The sequence below is a fragment of the Brachycentrus maculatus genome, unplaced genomic scaffold (genome assembly GCF_059751285.1).
Source record: "Brachycentrus maculatus isolate JH-2025_06_01 unplaced genomic scaffold, ASM5975128v1 h1tg000157l, whole genome shotgun sequence".
In the NCBI taxonomy this organism is placed as follows: domain Eukaryota; kingdom Metazoa; phylum Arthropoda; class Insecta; order Trichoptera; family Brachycentridae; genus Brachycentrus; species Brachycentrus maculatus.
Genome location: NW_028280910.1, coordinates 1,246,556 through 1,262,475, shown reverse-complemented (window position 1 = coordinate 1,262,475; position 15,920 = coordinate 1,246,556). Strand labels below are relative to the sequence as shown.

Genomic DNA, 15,920 nt, shown 5'->3' with positions numbered 1-15,920 from the left:
TTCTGGAGGCCCCGGGTTCGATTCCCAGAGGGGGTTAAATAAATAAATGTGATTTTTTCACTGTAATATTTATTCAATATTACCCTGGACTGGTACCTGAAGTGCAGGGCTTATCACCTTTCCTTCATGTGGGAACGATCAAGATAACACTGTGTTTATATAATGCAGTGCCCTTTGCATCTTTGGGGTGCAGATAAGGGTGAATGAATTAATATGTATGTATATATATATATATATATGTATATATATATATATATATGTATATATATATATATATATATATATATATATATATATATATATATATATATATATATATATATATATATATATATATGTATATATATATATATATATATATATGTATATATATATATATATATATATATATATATATACATATATATATATATATATATATATATATATATAATATATATATATATATATATATATATATATATATATATATATATATATATATATACACATATATATATATATATATATATATATATATATATATATATATATATATATATATATATATATATATATATATATATATATATATATATATATATAAATATATATATATATATATATATATATATATATATATATATATATATATATATATATGTATATATATATATATATATATATATATATATATATATATATATATATATATATATATATATATATATATATATATATATATATATATATATATATATATATATATACACATATATATATATATATATATATATATATATATATATATATATATATATATATATACACATATATATATATATATATATATATATATATATATATATATATATATATATATATATATATATATATATAATATATTTATATATATATATATATATATATATATATATATATATATATATATATATATATATATATATATATATATATATATATATGTATATATATATATATATATATATATATATATATATATATGTATATATACTTATTTTATATTATACATTATATATGTATATTATACATTTTTAATAAACGATGTAATCTTCCATGATTATGCAATTTAATGAGTTAATTGGCTGCGATTCATACACATTGAAATATAATGTACGAGCAGATTGAAGATGTTATTGAATTTGGTGGAAGAATGGTGTGTAATTAAGCGTTTTTTCATCGAATGCAAGAACTCTAATTTTGCACAAATTCTCTGAACAGCAAAAAATGTAAGCAACGGATTAATTTCATAACCCATCACTGCCAGTATCATAGTACATATTTTTTTATTCTTAAGTGGGTACTCGCAAATACAGAATTCAGTACGCGACCGACTGCGCGAGGAGCCACACGTTTCTCCGCACACATTTATTTTAGAAAATACGGATATTATTTTTTCTATCGAAAAAAATATTTTATTTTTTAAATTAACTTTTTACCCTCCGATAGCTGTTTTCTTTTTATAACTATATATTTATTTCGAAGAACTACTTATTTTTTCAATACAAACACTGTTTTTTTAATACAAGAATGTGTCACATAAAGGATCCATAGTATATACAAGTTCAAAAATTGAGTTATGTGGTTGTAAATCATGTGTGGAATGGTAAATGTTACATGTGTATAAAGTAAACACTAAAACCAGCCTTTGACAGAACGTAAGCCCTGCAAATACCCAGATTACTATATATTCTTCATAAATCTTGAAATGTCAAAATTAAAAATAAAAAAAATTAAAAAAATTCCGGTCAACCTATAAAACAACACAGACTAACTGTTACTTTTAAAAAAGAGTGCCTAAAAAATTAACAGAAATTTTTTATTGTATTTTAGTTTCTTTACATTTTTGTTACCTACATCAAATAGTATTGGTTGTTAAAGGGTTGATAAAAACCGGTAGAGGGTTAATAAAATTGATGTGAGATTTTGTCTATTTTTCCAGGTAGAAAATGAATGTGGAGATATACCGACGGTAATAGTGCAAAACAAAATAGACTTGATGGATCAAAGCGTCGTTGGACCGTAAGTAGAAAAACAATTGTAATTTATATTAAAAAACCAACTAACTAACCAATAATCACCCCGCTTCCCGGCAGAGAGAATAGAACGCCACACGACTCGGTCTTCGAAAATGTTTCTCGCCTCTTCCGCATTTCTGCATCTCCCTTCATAAGTGTATATCATAACTCATTGAAATCAAGAACTCCCATGAGCGTTATTAAAAAATTTATATCATAAAAATACAAAAATTTATTTATGAAACTGCTCAATTTCAATATCCCAACAAAGTTTATACAAAAGCTTAATCTTATTTGAAAGTTCTCTAGCTTTACTAATTAATTTCATCAATTGATTTGGCCGTCACTTTGTGGTACAGTCTATCCATTTTTAATTAATATTTTACTTAGTAAATACCACTATTTCTTCAAATCTACTGTGACACGTGTTTCGATGCGTTCCGCATCATTTTCAAATGATGCGGAATGCATCAAAACACGTAAGTAAAACGTTAATTAAAAATTAATTATCAATACACTGTAATATATCGTTCTAAACATTTTTAATTTGTTGCCGTAAATAATAAAATATGGAACAAAGGCAAGATAAAGGAATGGGTAAATGATCAAGAGTTAATTTTATGAAACTGGTAATATGTTCATATTCTTAATTTTTCTCTCTTTTTTGTGTGTATATTAGGTTAAAATCGTTAAAAACAATAAAAAATGTATTCAAAAAGAACTCCACCGACAAGACACACATGGTGGCTATATGATAATATAAGTGATTTTTTAACTGTAATATTTATTCAATATTACCCTGGACTGGTACCTAAAGCGGAGGGCTGATCACCTTTCCTTCGTGCGTAAACGATCAAGATAACACTGTGTTCATATGAATCAGTGCCCTATGCACCATTGGGGTGCGGATAAGGGTTTTTTATTAACAAACTTGTATATAAAATAATTTGTAAATATCTTAAAATTAATTGTATAAACTTGTAAAGGTGTATCATAACTCACTAAAATAACTATCTAAACAAACTAACATAACTAATAAAACTAACCCCACTAACAGGAATACTAACACTTGAAAGTCAAATGTAAAAAGTGTAAATTAAAAATAACTCGACACTGGCTATAACACCCAAAATGGGTGAAAAGCCATTAAAAAGAAGAAGAAGTAAACAAGTTTTGTAATAACTGTGCAATATTTATGTATGGTATTTATATTTACTTGTATTTAAATTTCAGTGATGAAGCGGAGTTGCTGGCGCGATCCCTCGGGTGTCGGCTCATGCGAGCGTCCGTGAAGGAGGACGTCAACGTGGGGGCCGTGTTCCGCCACCTGGCGGCGCGCTGCCTGCAGGAGCTGCATCGCCAGGACGAGGAGGCCGAGGAGCTCCTGGAGACCAGACGACACATTGCCATCAGTAAGTGTGCACTTGCCATAAATTTATGTTTTAGCAAGAACGGGTGAATCAGTATCAGCGGAAAATTATGTATTTTTATGAGACTTCCAGTATGAGGGGCTATTGGATTCTTCTCTTCACGTCCTCATTCCTAAAGCACCATTTTACACCCAGTATTCGCCTCAGATTCCTGGGCAATGTCAGCAATATATGTATGTTATACCCAACAAGACAGCGGTTGAAAACCATGATTTTATATAAAAATTCCTACAAAGTGAAATTAATTTAAATTCATAAAAATTATTTAGATTAGGCAAATCTAGTTGGAAATGAGAACAGAGAAAGACCGGGGAAAACTTGGCATCATCAATTAGGTCACTTGGGTCAAGAGTCGGGTATGTATGAGGAGATGCAAGAATGCGGCAGAGACGAGAAACGTTTTCGAAGACAGAGTGGTGTGGCATTCTATTCTCTCTGCCCACCCCTGCCGGGAAGCGTGGTGATGGTTAGTTAGTTAATTGGTCATTGAATAAAATTACAATTGTTTTTCTACTTACGGTTCAACGACGCTTTGATCCATCAAGTCTATTTTGTTTTGCATGATTACAGTCGGCATATCTCCAAATTCATTTTCTACCTGGAAAAATAAACAAAATAATATGATATTTCACTATTTTCATCTCACATCAATTTTATTAACCTTCTACCAGTTTTTGTCAACCCTTTAACAACCAATATTATTTGATGCAACGAAGACCTTAGGCGAATACTAGGTGTAAAGAGGTATTATAGGAATCAGGCCGTGAGGAGAATAACCGCATACTGGAAGTCCTGAAGAGGAGAAAATGGACATGTTAGGGACAAGTCCTTAGAATGCCACCTGAGACCATTAACCCCTCATGTCTCTTCTGCCAACCCCGAGAATTCCAGTGCCCCGGAAGACCGCTGACGACCATTCACCGACGATATTCAGCGGAACTTCGGGATGCCGGACTGACTTGGGAGGAAGCCAAAGAGATGGCGCGTGACAGAGTCTTGGAGATTTGGTCATGACTTGGAGACGTCTTGTGTTGTTCATATGCTCAAGAACATGTCCCATCCATGTCCACCTTCTTCTCTTCAGGACTTCCAGTATGTAATGTGGGGGAGTCTGGATGGTTCCATTTTCCTCACATGCGCATACCATTGTCTCCTTCGTTGCCTTCCCCACCTAATGACATCTTCGATCTCGCATATTTCCCTGATCCTGGCGTTTCTTATTCTATCTCGAAGACTCTTGCCTGATATGATTCTTAGAGTCTTCATTTCTGACACTCTAAGCGGGTTTTTTGTGTTACGATGCAGGCATTAAAGAGACACTTAGTTTTTACTCGACATGTGTTTTAATGTATTCAAAATCATTATCAAATACCATAATACGGTGTTTGAATGCATCGAATCACATGTCAAAATACATAGGTTTAAAAAAAAGAGTTCAAAATATTTACGAAGAAAAAGTTTATTTATTTTTTTGTATTACAGGTGCCTTTAGTCCTAGTCATCTATCCCAACCCACTAATGGAACAATAGTATTGAGACCGGGAAAACACCGTAACCCCAAGAAGAAAAATGTCTTAAGAAATGCCTGTAGAATATTATAAACATATTTAGGTACCTCATCTACCATTTAAGTTTAAAAGTAATATAAATATTATATATAAAGGTGCTGCATTATGATGGAGTGTCATATAAAACAGGATATAAGTACATATAATTTTGTTTGTATGGTTGTATTAACACATTGTTTGCGGGAAATGCTTAAAAGCATCTTTTACATACTGTTAGTAGAGAGCGGGAGACGCTTATAAGCATTTTATTTGCTTACTTTTATTGGAGCGTGAGACACGCCAAAGAACATTTTGCAGATGGGTGTTGGGTTTGCCGTTCCTTGTGATTAGTATACTGAGGGTCGGGGGCAGGCTGTCCGAGTATAATTAGGGGTTGATGAAAAAAACCGCCCGACAACAATGTGTTATGTGAACCATGTTTATTGAAACTGATATCCAATAAAGGTACAGATACACATGCTACTAATTAAGCATGCTTAAGACGAGCATGCTCTCTAGCTGTATGTATTTGCTTGAAATAGGCACGCTCGTATACATACGTACGATACCAACATGCTCATAAGGGCTCAGAGCACAGAAATGCAGGTAACACGCTCGAAAATCCAACGACTTCGATTCTGAGGGTGCTTATGTCAAGCAAAGTACGTACACACATGCTACTAAGTAGCAATTACCCAATAATAGCATGCTTTTGTGCTAACAACGAGCATGTGTATCTAGACCTTAAGGTTTTGTAAGAAAACATATGTGAGAATGTATAAATGTCAGATGTATATGATAAATGAAATATTGTTTTTTAAAATTCAGATATAATTTAGAAGTGGTAGTGTATAATCATTTGGCATTCAATAACAGTCGTAAGTTCAGAAACGGTAATGAAAGAATAAAAAACATATTTCATTTTCGTTACCTTCAATATTTGTGCATGTAAAAATATGCAAAAAGACAAGAGATGGCTATGGTGATACTTTAGACATATCGCTCACTCCTTTCAAGAACGTCATAAATCAAAAAACTTCATTTTTCAGGAGAACGTTTTTAAAGTTTAAAAATATAATACAATGTATTAAAAATAAATATCAAGCCACTTATTGAACTTTTTTCTGTGAAACAGATCTTTTTAGGTAAAACCTGAAGGTTTTTTCTCCATTTGAAAAATATTTAATAAATTTAAAAAAATAATTAAACAATACCTTTTCTTCAAAATGCAAAAACAACACTTTCTGGCCTGTAGCGGGTAAATATTAAGTTAAAAATCCGCTTTTGCAGGGATATAGTACATTTTCTGAGCATTCTGAAAACATGCACAACTGAAAATTGACGATTTTTGATTTATGACGTTCTTGAAAGGAGTGAGCGATATATCTACTTAGATTCAAGGGGAATGCGAATGAAGTAGTGGCTAAAAAATCATAATTTACACAGTCACAGTTTTGTTTTTGCACAATTCAATATGTTGAATGCAATCTTTTAGTGGTTTGGCACAAGAAGCAGGCTTGTTTAACTCACTCTAAACACCCAAGAGGCAGTTATTGCAATAGAGGTTAGTGAATAAACATATGAAAGTGTTTGATATATGATAAATGAAAAAAAGATGGAGTTTGTTTAGGTATGACATTGGATGCCAAATGACATTATACTATCTAAATTGTGAAATAACATTGTTGAAAAACTTACCTGGATCCTTTTTACACTCACTTGGCGCCAAAAGAACTATGTGGAATTTTCATGACAGTGTTGTTGTATCTTTAAAAAATGTATATTTCTTTACCAGAAGAAATAATTACAACAATATTAAATGATTACATCACAAAAGAATAACACCTATTTTAGAACACAAACCATTGGATATGTGTAAAACTGTTTCCTTTTATTATTCTCAGATGAATTTGTAAAAAAAATATATTTAAAATGATACTTGTTCAAATGAAAATAATTTAATATGATTTTAAAATATGCAGCCAAAACAATTTATTGTGCAATACATGCATCCAAATATGTTTTAGTCACGAAACTTAAGTATATAATATATATAATTAATAAGGTTAATTTATTTTTTCATCCAGATATTTTGTTATATATGTACTTACGCATGCTAATATTGTATTTTATTGTTCATTTGACTATGTTAAACGTTAGGTTCCACATGTAATTGCAACCTTGATATCTTTTATATTAATTTTTCAAGTCTTAAATGTAACTTTTGAATAATTTGAATTTACTACTAGTACAGTTAAACCTCTATCGACCATCCATGGTCGGACAGATGAAAAAAATCAGTCTTTAAAGTCGAACTTGTTGGATCAAGACTGACATTTTTCGAAGTAATTTTTACCTGCCTTAAATTTTTATATGTATGTATTATTTCATTGATCATTTTAATAAAGATATCAATTTTTGTGCAGTTTATTGCATTATGTCAAATGTAGAGAACATCATGTAATCATGAACATCATGTGTGTAGAGAACATCATCAAATGTAGAATATCATGGGTATACTGGTAAAAAATATTAACTCCAAAATTTCTCCATTTTTAATTAATGTTTTATTTAGTAAATACCACTATTTCTTAAAATCTACTGTGACACATGTTTCGATGCATTCCGCATAATTTTTAACACCGTAATGCATCGAAACACGTGTCACAGTAGATTTTAAGAAATAGTAGTATTTACTGAGTAAAACATTAATTAAAAATGGATAGATTTTAACACAAAGTGACTGCCGAATCAATTAATGAAATCCAAAATTTTTGTTTTAAGAATCCGTTATTTAAAACTGAATAAAATACCCGCTATTAAACTCTTTACGATGAATTTACTTTTAAAACCGAATAAATGTGACATTTCAAATTACTTTAATTTTGCCAGTTTATAGAACGTTGAAAACTTTATAATATGCATTACTAAGTCAAATTGCAAATTTTCGAGTTAACGTTTTTTGCCAATACACCCACAGTATATACAGTAATTTTTGAGTTCAGAAATTGATTATATTACTGTAAATCCATATTTTTATGTTTTTTTGATCTTCCAACCTTTTTTGCGATCTGACCATACTTATTGACCATCCATATTTAACAGTAGAACCCCCATAATGGATTAGGTGGTTCTACTGTTAAATACAGATACATTTACGAAAAATAAGTTTGAATTTATTATACCATATTTATGAAACAACTGATTCATTGTTTATTTTTCGTGCAGTACATACATATTTGTAATTTATTTCAACTTATTCATGTATTATTTTTCCAGTAACTGTTAATATTAATGGATGGATATAATTTTAAATGAAATAAATGCATCTGTATGTAAATAAATTGCTGTTTTATTTCTTCAGCACCATTCTTTATGCCATATTTCGCATCGATTCATTAAAATTTGTGATAGGAAAGGGGAAAAATTAAAATATCAATTTATTCAAATATATATAATTTGCTAAACACAGAGTAAGAATACAAAACGGATGAAGAAAATATAATGACACACCTATATCTCGATACTTACGCTAGTAAAAAACCTCAACGCATTGTCTTTGTATACTCAGTCTATATTCCAAACAAATTATAAAATGCTGCTACAAAAAAAAACATTGGATACCATTTCTCCTAGATTAAAAACAAAAACACATTCCAAAACTAATAAAAAGTCAAACACACCAAACGTTACATTTTTCCAATGTGGCACTGCTATTGACTGTTTTTTAAGAAGCATAATTTGGTGAAATCATCTAGTAATTTTACATATACATATAAAAAGTGATGATTCATAGCAGGTGATTTGATACACATGTATATATTTTTAAATCATTATATACATAAATTTGGCTATATACACAGGCGTGTATACGGGGTAAGACTAATTATTTACAGTTATACTATTACAATTTGTAAACGTATATTGAATTGGAGATTGACAAATGATAATGCCTGTATTAAAAATACATAGATGGAAAAATCAACCAAAATAACACAATGAATAATCAATTGACATCAAGCCGCTGAATTTTTAAATCCCGCAAGTTTATTTCGGAAGATTTTAAAAAGAAATAAAAAATATATATTTGAACATATCTGTGAAATTTTTTACAAAAAAATATATAAAAAATTAAACAAAATATGATTTAAGTACTAAATATCACAAGTGCATGTAGCAAAATTACGATTTTACATATATTTATGATTTACAAGTCAAAAAGAATATACTTTGAGAATTTGAAAAGAAATAAAAGTACTTTAAGAATTTGAAAAGCGATAAGAAAATATATGTATACATATTTATGAAATATTTATAAGTCAAAAAATAAATATTTATAAATATTACAAGTGCATACAGCAAAAAGCGGTATTTTTAATTCATTGCGTACATTACCATCTATTTGTTATAAAGAAATAAAAAAATACTTTAAGGATTTGAAAACAAATAAAAAAATATAAGAGAACTTTAAGAATTTGAAAAGCAATAAGAAAATATGTATACATATTTGGGAAATTTCTGTTAATTTTTTTTAACAATATATGGTTTAAGCACTTATTATCATAAGTATGTATGGCAAAAAGCGGTTACCATCTATTAGTTAAAAAGAAATAAAAAAATACTTTGAGAATTTGAAAACAAATAAAAAAATACAAGAGAACTTTGAGAATTTGAAAAGCAATGAGAAAATATGCGTACATATCTAAGAAATTTCTGTTAAAAAAATAAAATAAAATACGATTTAAGCACTAAATATCACAAGTGCAAAAAGCGGTGTCTTTTGATTACATGAGCACTTTACCCAATTATAGCTAGTTAATCTCAATTTTTATGCAAATGTCCGAAATTTTAGAAATGGCAACAATTCAATGCGTATTACGCAACAGTGATGATTAAAATGTCATTAGAAAATAGCAAGATTAACGTTCCATAAAAAAACATTAAAATACATGTTATATCGTGAGATAATCTAAATGACGCACTTCTCAATTCACTTTAATGATCAGGTATTTGTAAGATTGTTTTTTTTTTATAATTTACAGATATGTCAATCATTTAAATTACAAATATTTCCTTACGGAAACGATAACTCGTTATTATGATCGGTAACCTTCAAATTACATTTGATCTGACTTAGAAATATGAATCGCACTTTGAAAGATGACAAATTTGACTGCAAATTCGAAGACAGTAGCCGGAGGAAAGAAAAACGTGATGATTTGTCCAAGTGCTCGATCTGGGTATATCTGCGAGGCTTCTCTTCACTTCAGTCTTTGCGGATTTACGTGCTTCTAACGTTCAGCCTGGCGAAATAGTCCAAGAGCCCTTGGAGGCGTTTCTTGACCTTCTTCTGGTCGTCCACAGTACAGCCGAGTATCACACTCTCGAAGTGCGTGTCCACTACCTGACTTGCTCCGGGACTGGCTCCCATCTGCGTCTGGGAAGAGCAAGCTCCCATGAAGGATTGGCAGCGGACGTGCGCCGTAATCGGATCTTCTTGCACGCTCAACACGAGGGAATCAATGTACTGGTTCACCTGGGGACAAATGTACACATTTTAATCCTTTACTTGGCCGATCAACACATGTCTGTGAGACTCATGGGCAACAACAGCGCAGGCGGACATGGGGCTGTAGCATTTTTTCAATACTCAAGATATTTAAATTATAATGCTTTTTGGACCTCCAAGGCAACCCTGAAGGACGCAGGCCTCAGGCAGACCTCTGAAAAGATGGAAAGACAGCTGGGAGTCAACATCCCAAGAGCGACATGCGGAGGCACAAACAGATCCCTAGGATCTACAAAAAGAGGAAAAAGAAGAAGAGAAGAAGCTTTATGGACCCTTTTTAAACCCTAATGTATGGAAGTGAAGCATGGAGTTGACAAAAGAAGGATGAAAGTAGACTGAATGTAGTCAGAAAATCGAAAAAGTATGTTTGAGAAGATGCATGATGTGTGGAAAGGCAAAGATTGGTGTGGCGTTCTATTCTGTCTATCTACGGGAAGCAGCGCAACGGTTACTTAATTTCTTTAACAGGTTTTTTACTGCAATAGCAGCCCTATCTGTTGAACGTAACAGCAACATATGCAGCACTTAACATTGCTCCCTATGGTGAGCCACAAAATTATATTTTTAATGATTTTTTTCAATCTGGCTTTGTAATCTAACAATAAAAATGTTTAAATTTATATTTGAAGCACTAACTTTGTGATTTTCAAATTTAAAATTGAATTATAACTTTGTTTTAAAATCACTATGAATATTTTATTATGTAAAACTTAATTATAATCTCTACCGGCTTCGAAGCTAACCGCTTCTTTATCAAGACTGTACATACATACAGTATTAATCAGTCTTGATAAAGAAGCGGTTAGCTTCGAAACCGGTAGACATTATAATTAAGTTATACATAATAAAATATTTATAGTGATTTTAAAACAAAGTTATATTTTCAATTAAAATTAAAATGTTATTTAAAAATTTATTATGTTTTGAATATCGAAAGCATTAACTTTGCGGATCATATTGATATATTATTTCGAGAAATAAAAAGACATAAATTAAATTAATTTAATTATATCATCATAAATGAATTTCATAAATTAAACCCTGAAGAGGGCAACAGGTTGTTGCTGAAACTAGTTGGTTAATAAAAATGTGAGTGGATCAAAATACTAAGTTATTGTATTTCTCAAAATAATATAAAAATTTATTCTTTAATTATTATTTAAAAGTCTTCTAGTCTGTAAAATACAGTATTGATATATCATTGAATAATCCAATGTCTGATTAAGGACATACCTGATTGAGTGCTTCTTCCTGCTCTTGGTCTCTTTTGGTGCTGACACGGGCTTCAACTGTTGAGCATCGGTCCAGAACTCGACTTAAGGAATGTTGGACATCGTCTCGTTCAACTAAAATACAAACAAACCTTATGTGTTTTTAACAACAAAAAAATCATTGCTTCCACAAGGGTCACAACCCTTAGTAATGAGGAATAAGATGGTGAAGAGAACAATAAAATACAATTTAGTAGACTCAAAAAATCCGTGTTTCATTTCAACATTTGATATATAAATATAAACAAACTTATTTTAGCCTTATACATTTAAACTTAATTGTTGAAAGTATACAAATACTAGATATCAATTTTAATTAAGGTTTTACTTAATTAATAATTAATAAATACACTAATAGTGGTATTTACTAAGTAGAACTTTAATTAAAAATGGATAGATTTTACCACAAAGTGACTGCCGAATCAATTAATGAAACGAGATATCAGTTGCTATTATCAAGTTTCTTTTTTCTCTTCCATAATTCCTGCCGATATTTTCAGCTCCTGATCTGGTCATTTTCAACTATTTGACATACTTGATCATGTTAAGTATTCCTCAGTTTCCCTTTACTCTTATTTTCAACTACATTCGCATCATCAATTTTTTTTCCGTTCTTTCCTCACTAATTTTTGCCACATGTCCAAACCATGTTAACACAACATTATTAATTTTATCGATAATTCTTATCTCAGCCTTGCATTCTTTCCTTATTTCACAATTCCAACATCTTTCAAATATAATTTTTCCGCACTTAAGAGATCGCATTTTGACTAAATTCAGTCTACTGTCATCCTTCTTGCCAACTCCTTCCTTGACTTATGGAATTATGGACATTAGGGATGGTATCAAGACTCTGTTGTGCACTGCCAGTTTAGCTTCCTCTGTCAGAAACTACTCCGACAGCTACCTTAGGGGGCTACTTTTACTTTTGTGTTGGTATGAAATTGTTTTTTTTTGTTTTTAATTTTTATTTTCAAATCACAGTATATACAGCAGCTTCAAAATGTGCTCACAACGCATAACTTCTTCGTCTTCTTCTTTTGTCTCAATCCTGTGGATTGGTCAGCGGCAATAAATGACACCTCTTTCGCCACTCTGGTCTATTCTGCAAAATCCTCTTCATCTCCTCATACGTCAAACAGCCCATGTCCTCGTATATGTCGCAAAGATATTTGCGGAGTGGGCGTAGTACCTCGTCGTTGGAGATGTGGTCTCTCCAGGATATCCCTACAATTCTTCTATCATCACATCTCGAACGCATTTAGCCTATTCTCATCTCTTTCAGATAAGCACCATGTCTGGCAGCCATACAGTAACACATTCCTACATACGTTTTGACAACTTCTTTGTATAATACCTTTTTATTGATGCAAAAAATATTTCTTTCGGAGGTGGTACTAGCTTTCATATATCGCTCACTGCTTTCAATAATGTCAAATATCAAAAATAGTAAATTTTCAGTTGTGCATGTTTTCGGAATGCCCAAAAAAATGTATTATATCCCAGCAAAAGCGGCATATTTTTAACTTAATATTTACCATTTTTAATTAATGTTTTACTTAATGAATGCCACTATTCCTTAAAATCTACCGTGACACGTGTTTTTATGCATTCCGCATAATTTTCAAACACATACGGTGTTTGAAAATGATGCGGAATGCATCGAAACACGTGTCACAGTAGATTTCAAGAAATAGTGGTATTTACTAAGTAAAACATTAATTAAAAATGTATAGATTTTACCACAAAGTGACTGCCGAATCAATTAATGAAGTTAATATTTACCCGCTACAGGGCAGAAAGTGTTGTTTTTGCATTTTGAAGAAAAGGTATTGTTTAATATTTTTTTTTAATATACAAAATATTTTTCAAATGGAGAAAAAACATTCAGGTTTTACCTAAAAAGATCTGTTGCACAATAAAAAGTTCAATAAGTGGCTTGATATTTATTTTTAATACATTTTATTTTATTTTTAAATATTAAAAACGATCTCCTTAAAAATCAAGTTTTTTGATATTTGACGTTGTTGAAAGAAATGAGCGATATATGTTTTTACAATAGCTTAAAAATTTATGTATTAAATTAAAGGCTATAGAGATGTACACGGCCTGCCTTACCTTCATCTAGTTCTAACATCCAATCGGAATGTTTGATGGCATCAAGTGTTGCTAGTAATGTGTCTTTTTCTTCCTCAATTCTTGCCGCATCCTTTCGGAGTCGTTCCACGCGAACTTCCACTTGATCTAGAACCTTAATTATCCTAAAAATGTTGAATAAAAAACATTCTACTCAATAATTTAGAGGCAGAAAAAGACCGCCCTAGAAAAATATTTTTACAAGTACATAAAGAGGAAATTCTGTAACAAATCAGATAAATCGGTGTTGGATTGGACAAACAGTCATCTGCCGAAGGAAGTTTACGACATCAAAAATTTGATCTGCGTAGCACCTGGTCACGTTTGGCTACTTGTCAAAAAAAAAATTAACTTCTTGTACAGAATATATTAACATTGTCCGGCTTGCTGTTAAAAAGGAATATCTTCCAACCAACCAAAAACAGACTAGTGATACTGGTCAAATATTTTTTTGTCCTTTAGGAAAAACAATGAAAGCACTGTTGCTTCATTTTTAGATTTAGCTATAAATGAAGCAATAACAGTACATTGTTTAGTGCCACAGATTTTGATTGTTGACAGATTTCACAGAGAATCGATATAATTATCTAGTATTATCGCGCTTTTCGGCGTTAAAACGGTTAAGCAAAACAAAAACATATGTTTCAAAACATACCACATATTTCGGATTTGTTGAAATAAATAACATGTAAATGAATGCCTTTATATTATTTAGATAAAAGCAGCCAATCAAAAAGTGACAGTATCTCATAAAACTGTTCTAATTGGCTTAACAGACCAAATAACTTTAATCAATACTGTTGTTGATAAAAACATAATAGATCAGATAATTTTTTTTAGACAGAAATAGATTGCTATCAATCAGCGAAAGATCGAGAATTTCATTACGATGATCTTGTTGCTTTACAAAACTATTTATTTGGGATACAATACCTTTCCTTAGGCTCTTGGTGTCCTAAAGCGCTAGATTCGTCGATAGTGGGTAAAAGGCCGGAACTTGGACCCGGTTCTATAGAAGATTTCTGCCAAAGATCGACTTCCATTCTGGAATCCAGGCTTATTAAGTCTCCTGAAGATTTACCCAACGATATTAAAATTAATAAGATTGATTATTTGCGGTGAATATAACCTTTAAAACGAAAACCAAACCGTATTCTTCCGTTTACCTGCTGTCATCAAAAACAGAAAACTGAGAAAAAATTAAAAAAAGAACAGCAGCGTTCTAAAAGTTCGCAGGGCGATCGTTAACAATAAAAAGGTGATCACAACAGTAAGACACGCAACACAACTGTCACATTCTCTAAACTTTAGTAAAAAACTAACTAATTTATAGTTTTGCCAACTTCAAAACGGATCGGCTGGGTAAGTTCGTATTGTCAATTTAGATTTTGTAACCGAATACTGAATATTGACCAGATAGAAAGGTAGGATCACATAAGAAAGTTGAATTTTAAATTGAAACAAGTTGAAAAGTGAAAAAAGTACCAAGATGCTAGACAGGAAAGGGTAGTAAAAACAAAAATGAAGATGTTACATTACACAGTGTAAAAGTTTGATTGTTAGGGAATTGTAAATAAATCCATATACAGTTAACACGTTAAAGTACACACAATCAGGATCAAAATTAAACTGATACTAGTTTAATTGTAATCTACGTTATGACTCGAAGGAAAGAAGTATGCATTTAAAAATTTTGTCACTGATTTAGCTGTAGTTGAATGGCTGGTCGTAGTAGGTTGAGATGGTGGGACTGAATCCTTGAAAGCTGCTTTGGATTGGCAGTTGCGAAGAGTTAGCCTAAAGATATTTCACATCAACTGTCCGTCTCATTACGGATTGTTCCATTGTTTATTTTTATCATTACGCAAGAGGTAGGTAGGTATTCAAAGTTCAGTTACATTCTAGACAGGTAGCAGGTAGCATTCGCA

General features: G+C 30.9%; 2 protein-coding genes across 3 annotated transcripts in view; one reads left to right on the top strand and one right to left on the bottom strand.

The window, feature by feature from the left end:
• Positions 1-8,377, top strand: part of Rab23 (RAS oncogene family member Rab23) — a 35,113-nt gene extending 26,736 nt beyond the window's left edge. For both annotated transcript variants that reach the window (XM_088261480.1, XM_088261479.1), the window contains exons 5-7: positions 1,964-2,043; positions 3,273-3,451; positions 4,952-8,377. In XM_088261480.1, coding sequence (XP_088117606.1) covers positions 1,964-2,043; positions 3,273-3,451; positions 4,952-5,070 — 378 coding nt within the window. In that variant the 3' untranslated portion in view covers positions 5,071-8,377. The remainder of the gene's footprint in view (positions 1-1,963; positions 2,044-3,272; positions 3,452-4,951) is intronic.
• Positions 8,378-8,455: 78 nt separating this feature from the next.
• LOC148308569 (BAG family molecular chaperone regulator 2) lies at positions 8,456-15,160 on the bottom strand. Its single transcript, XM_088261481.1, has 5 exons — positions 15,142-15,160; positions 14,926-15,061; positions 13,975-14,117; positions 11,819-11,931; positions 8,456-10,552 (listed from the first exon to the last, which is right to left on the bottom strand). The coding sequence occupies exons 2-5, from the start codon at positions 15,033-15,035 to the stop codon at positions 10,298-10,300; spliced, it is 621 nt and encodes a 206-aa protein (XP_088117607.1). The 5' UTR covers positions 15,036-15,061; positions 15,142-15,160; the 3' UTR covers positions 8,456-10,297.
• Between the last annotated feature and the right edge of the window lie 760 nt (positions 15,161-15,920).

Coding starts and splice junctions, on each gene's coding strand:
- LOC148308569 (XM_088261481.1), bottom strand. CDS start 15,035: ATGGAAGTCGATCTTTGGCAGAAATCTTCTATAGAACCGGGTCCAAGT. Junction 11,932..13,974: donor GATGTTAGAACTAGATGAAG/GTAAGGCAGGCC, acceptor TTTGTATTTTAG/TTGAACGAGACGATGTCCAA. Junction 10,553..11,818: donor AGGAAGAAGCACTCAATCAG/GTATGTCCTTAA, acceptor ATTTGTCCCCAG/GTGAACCAGTACATTGATTC.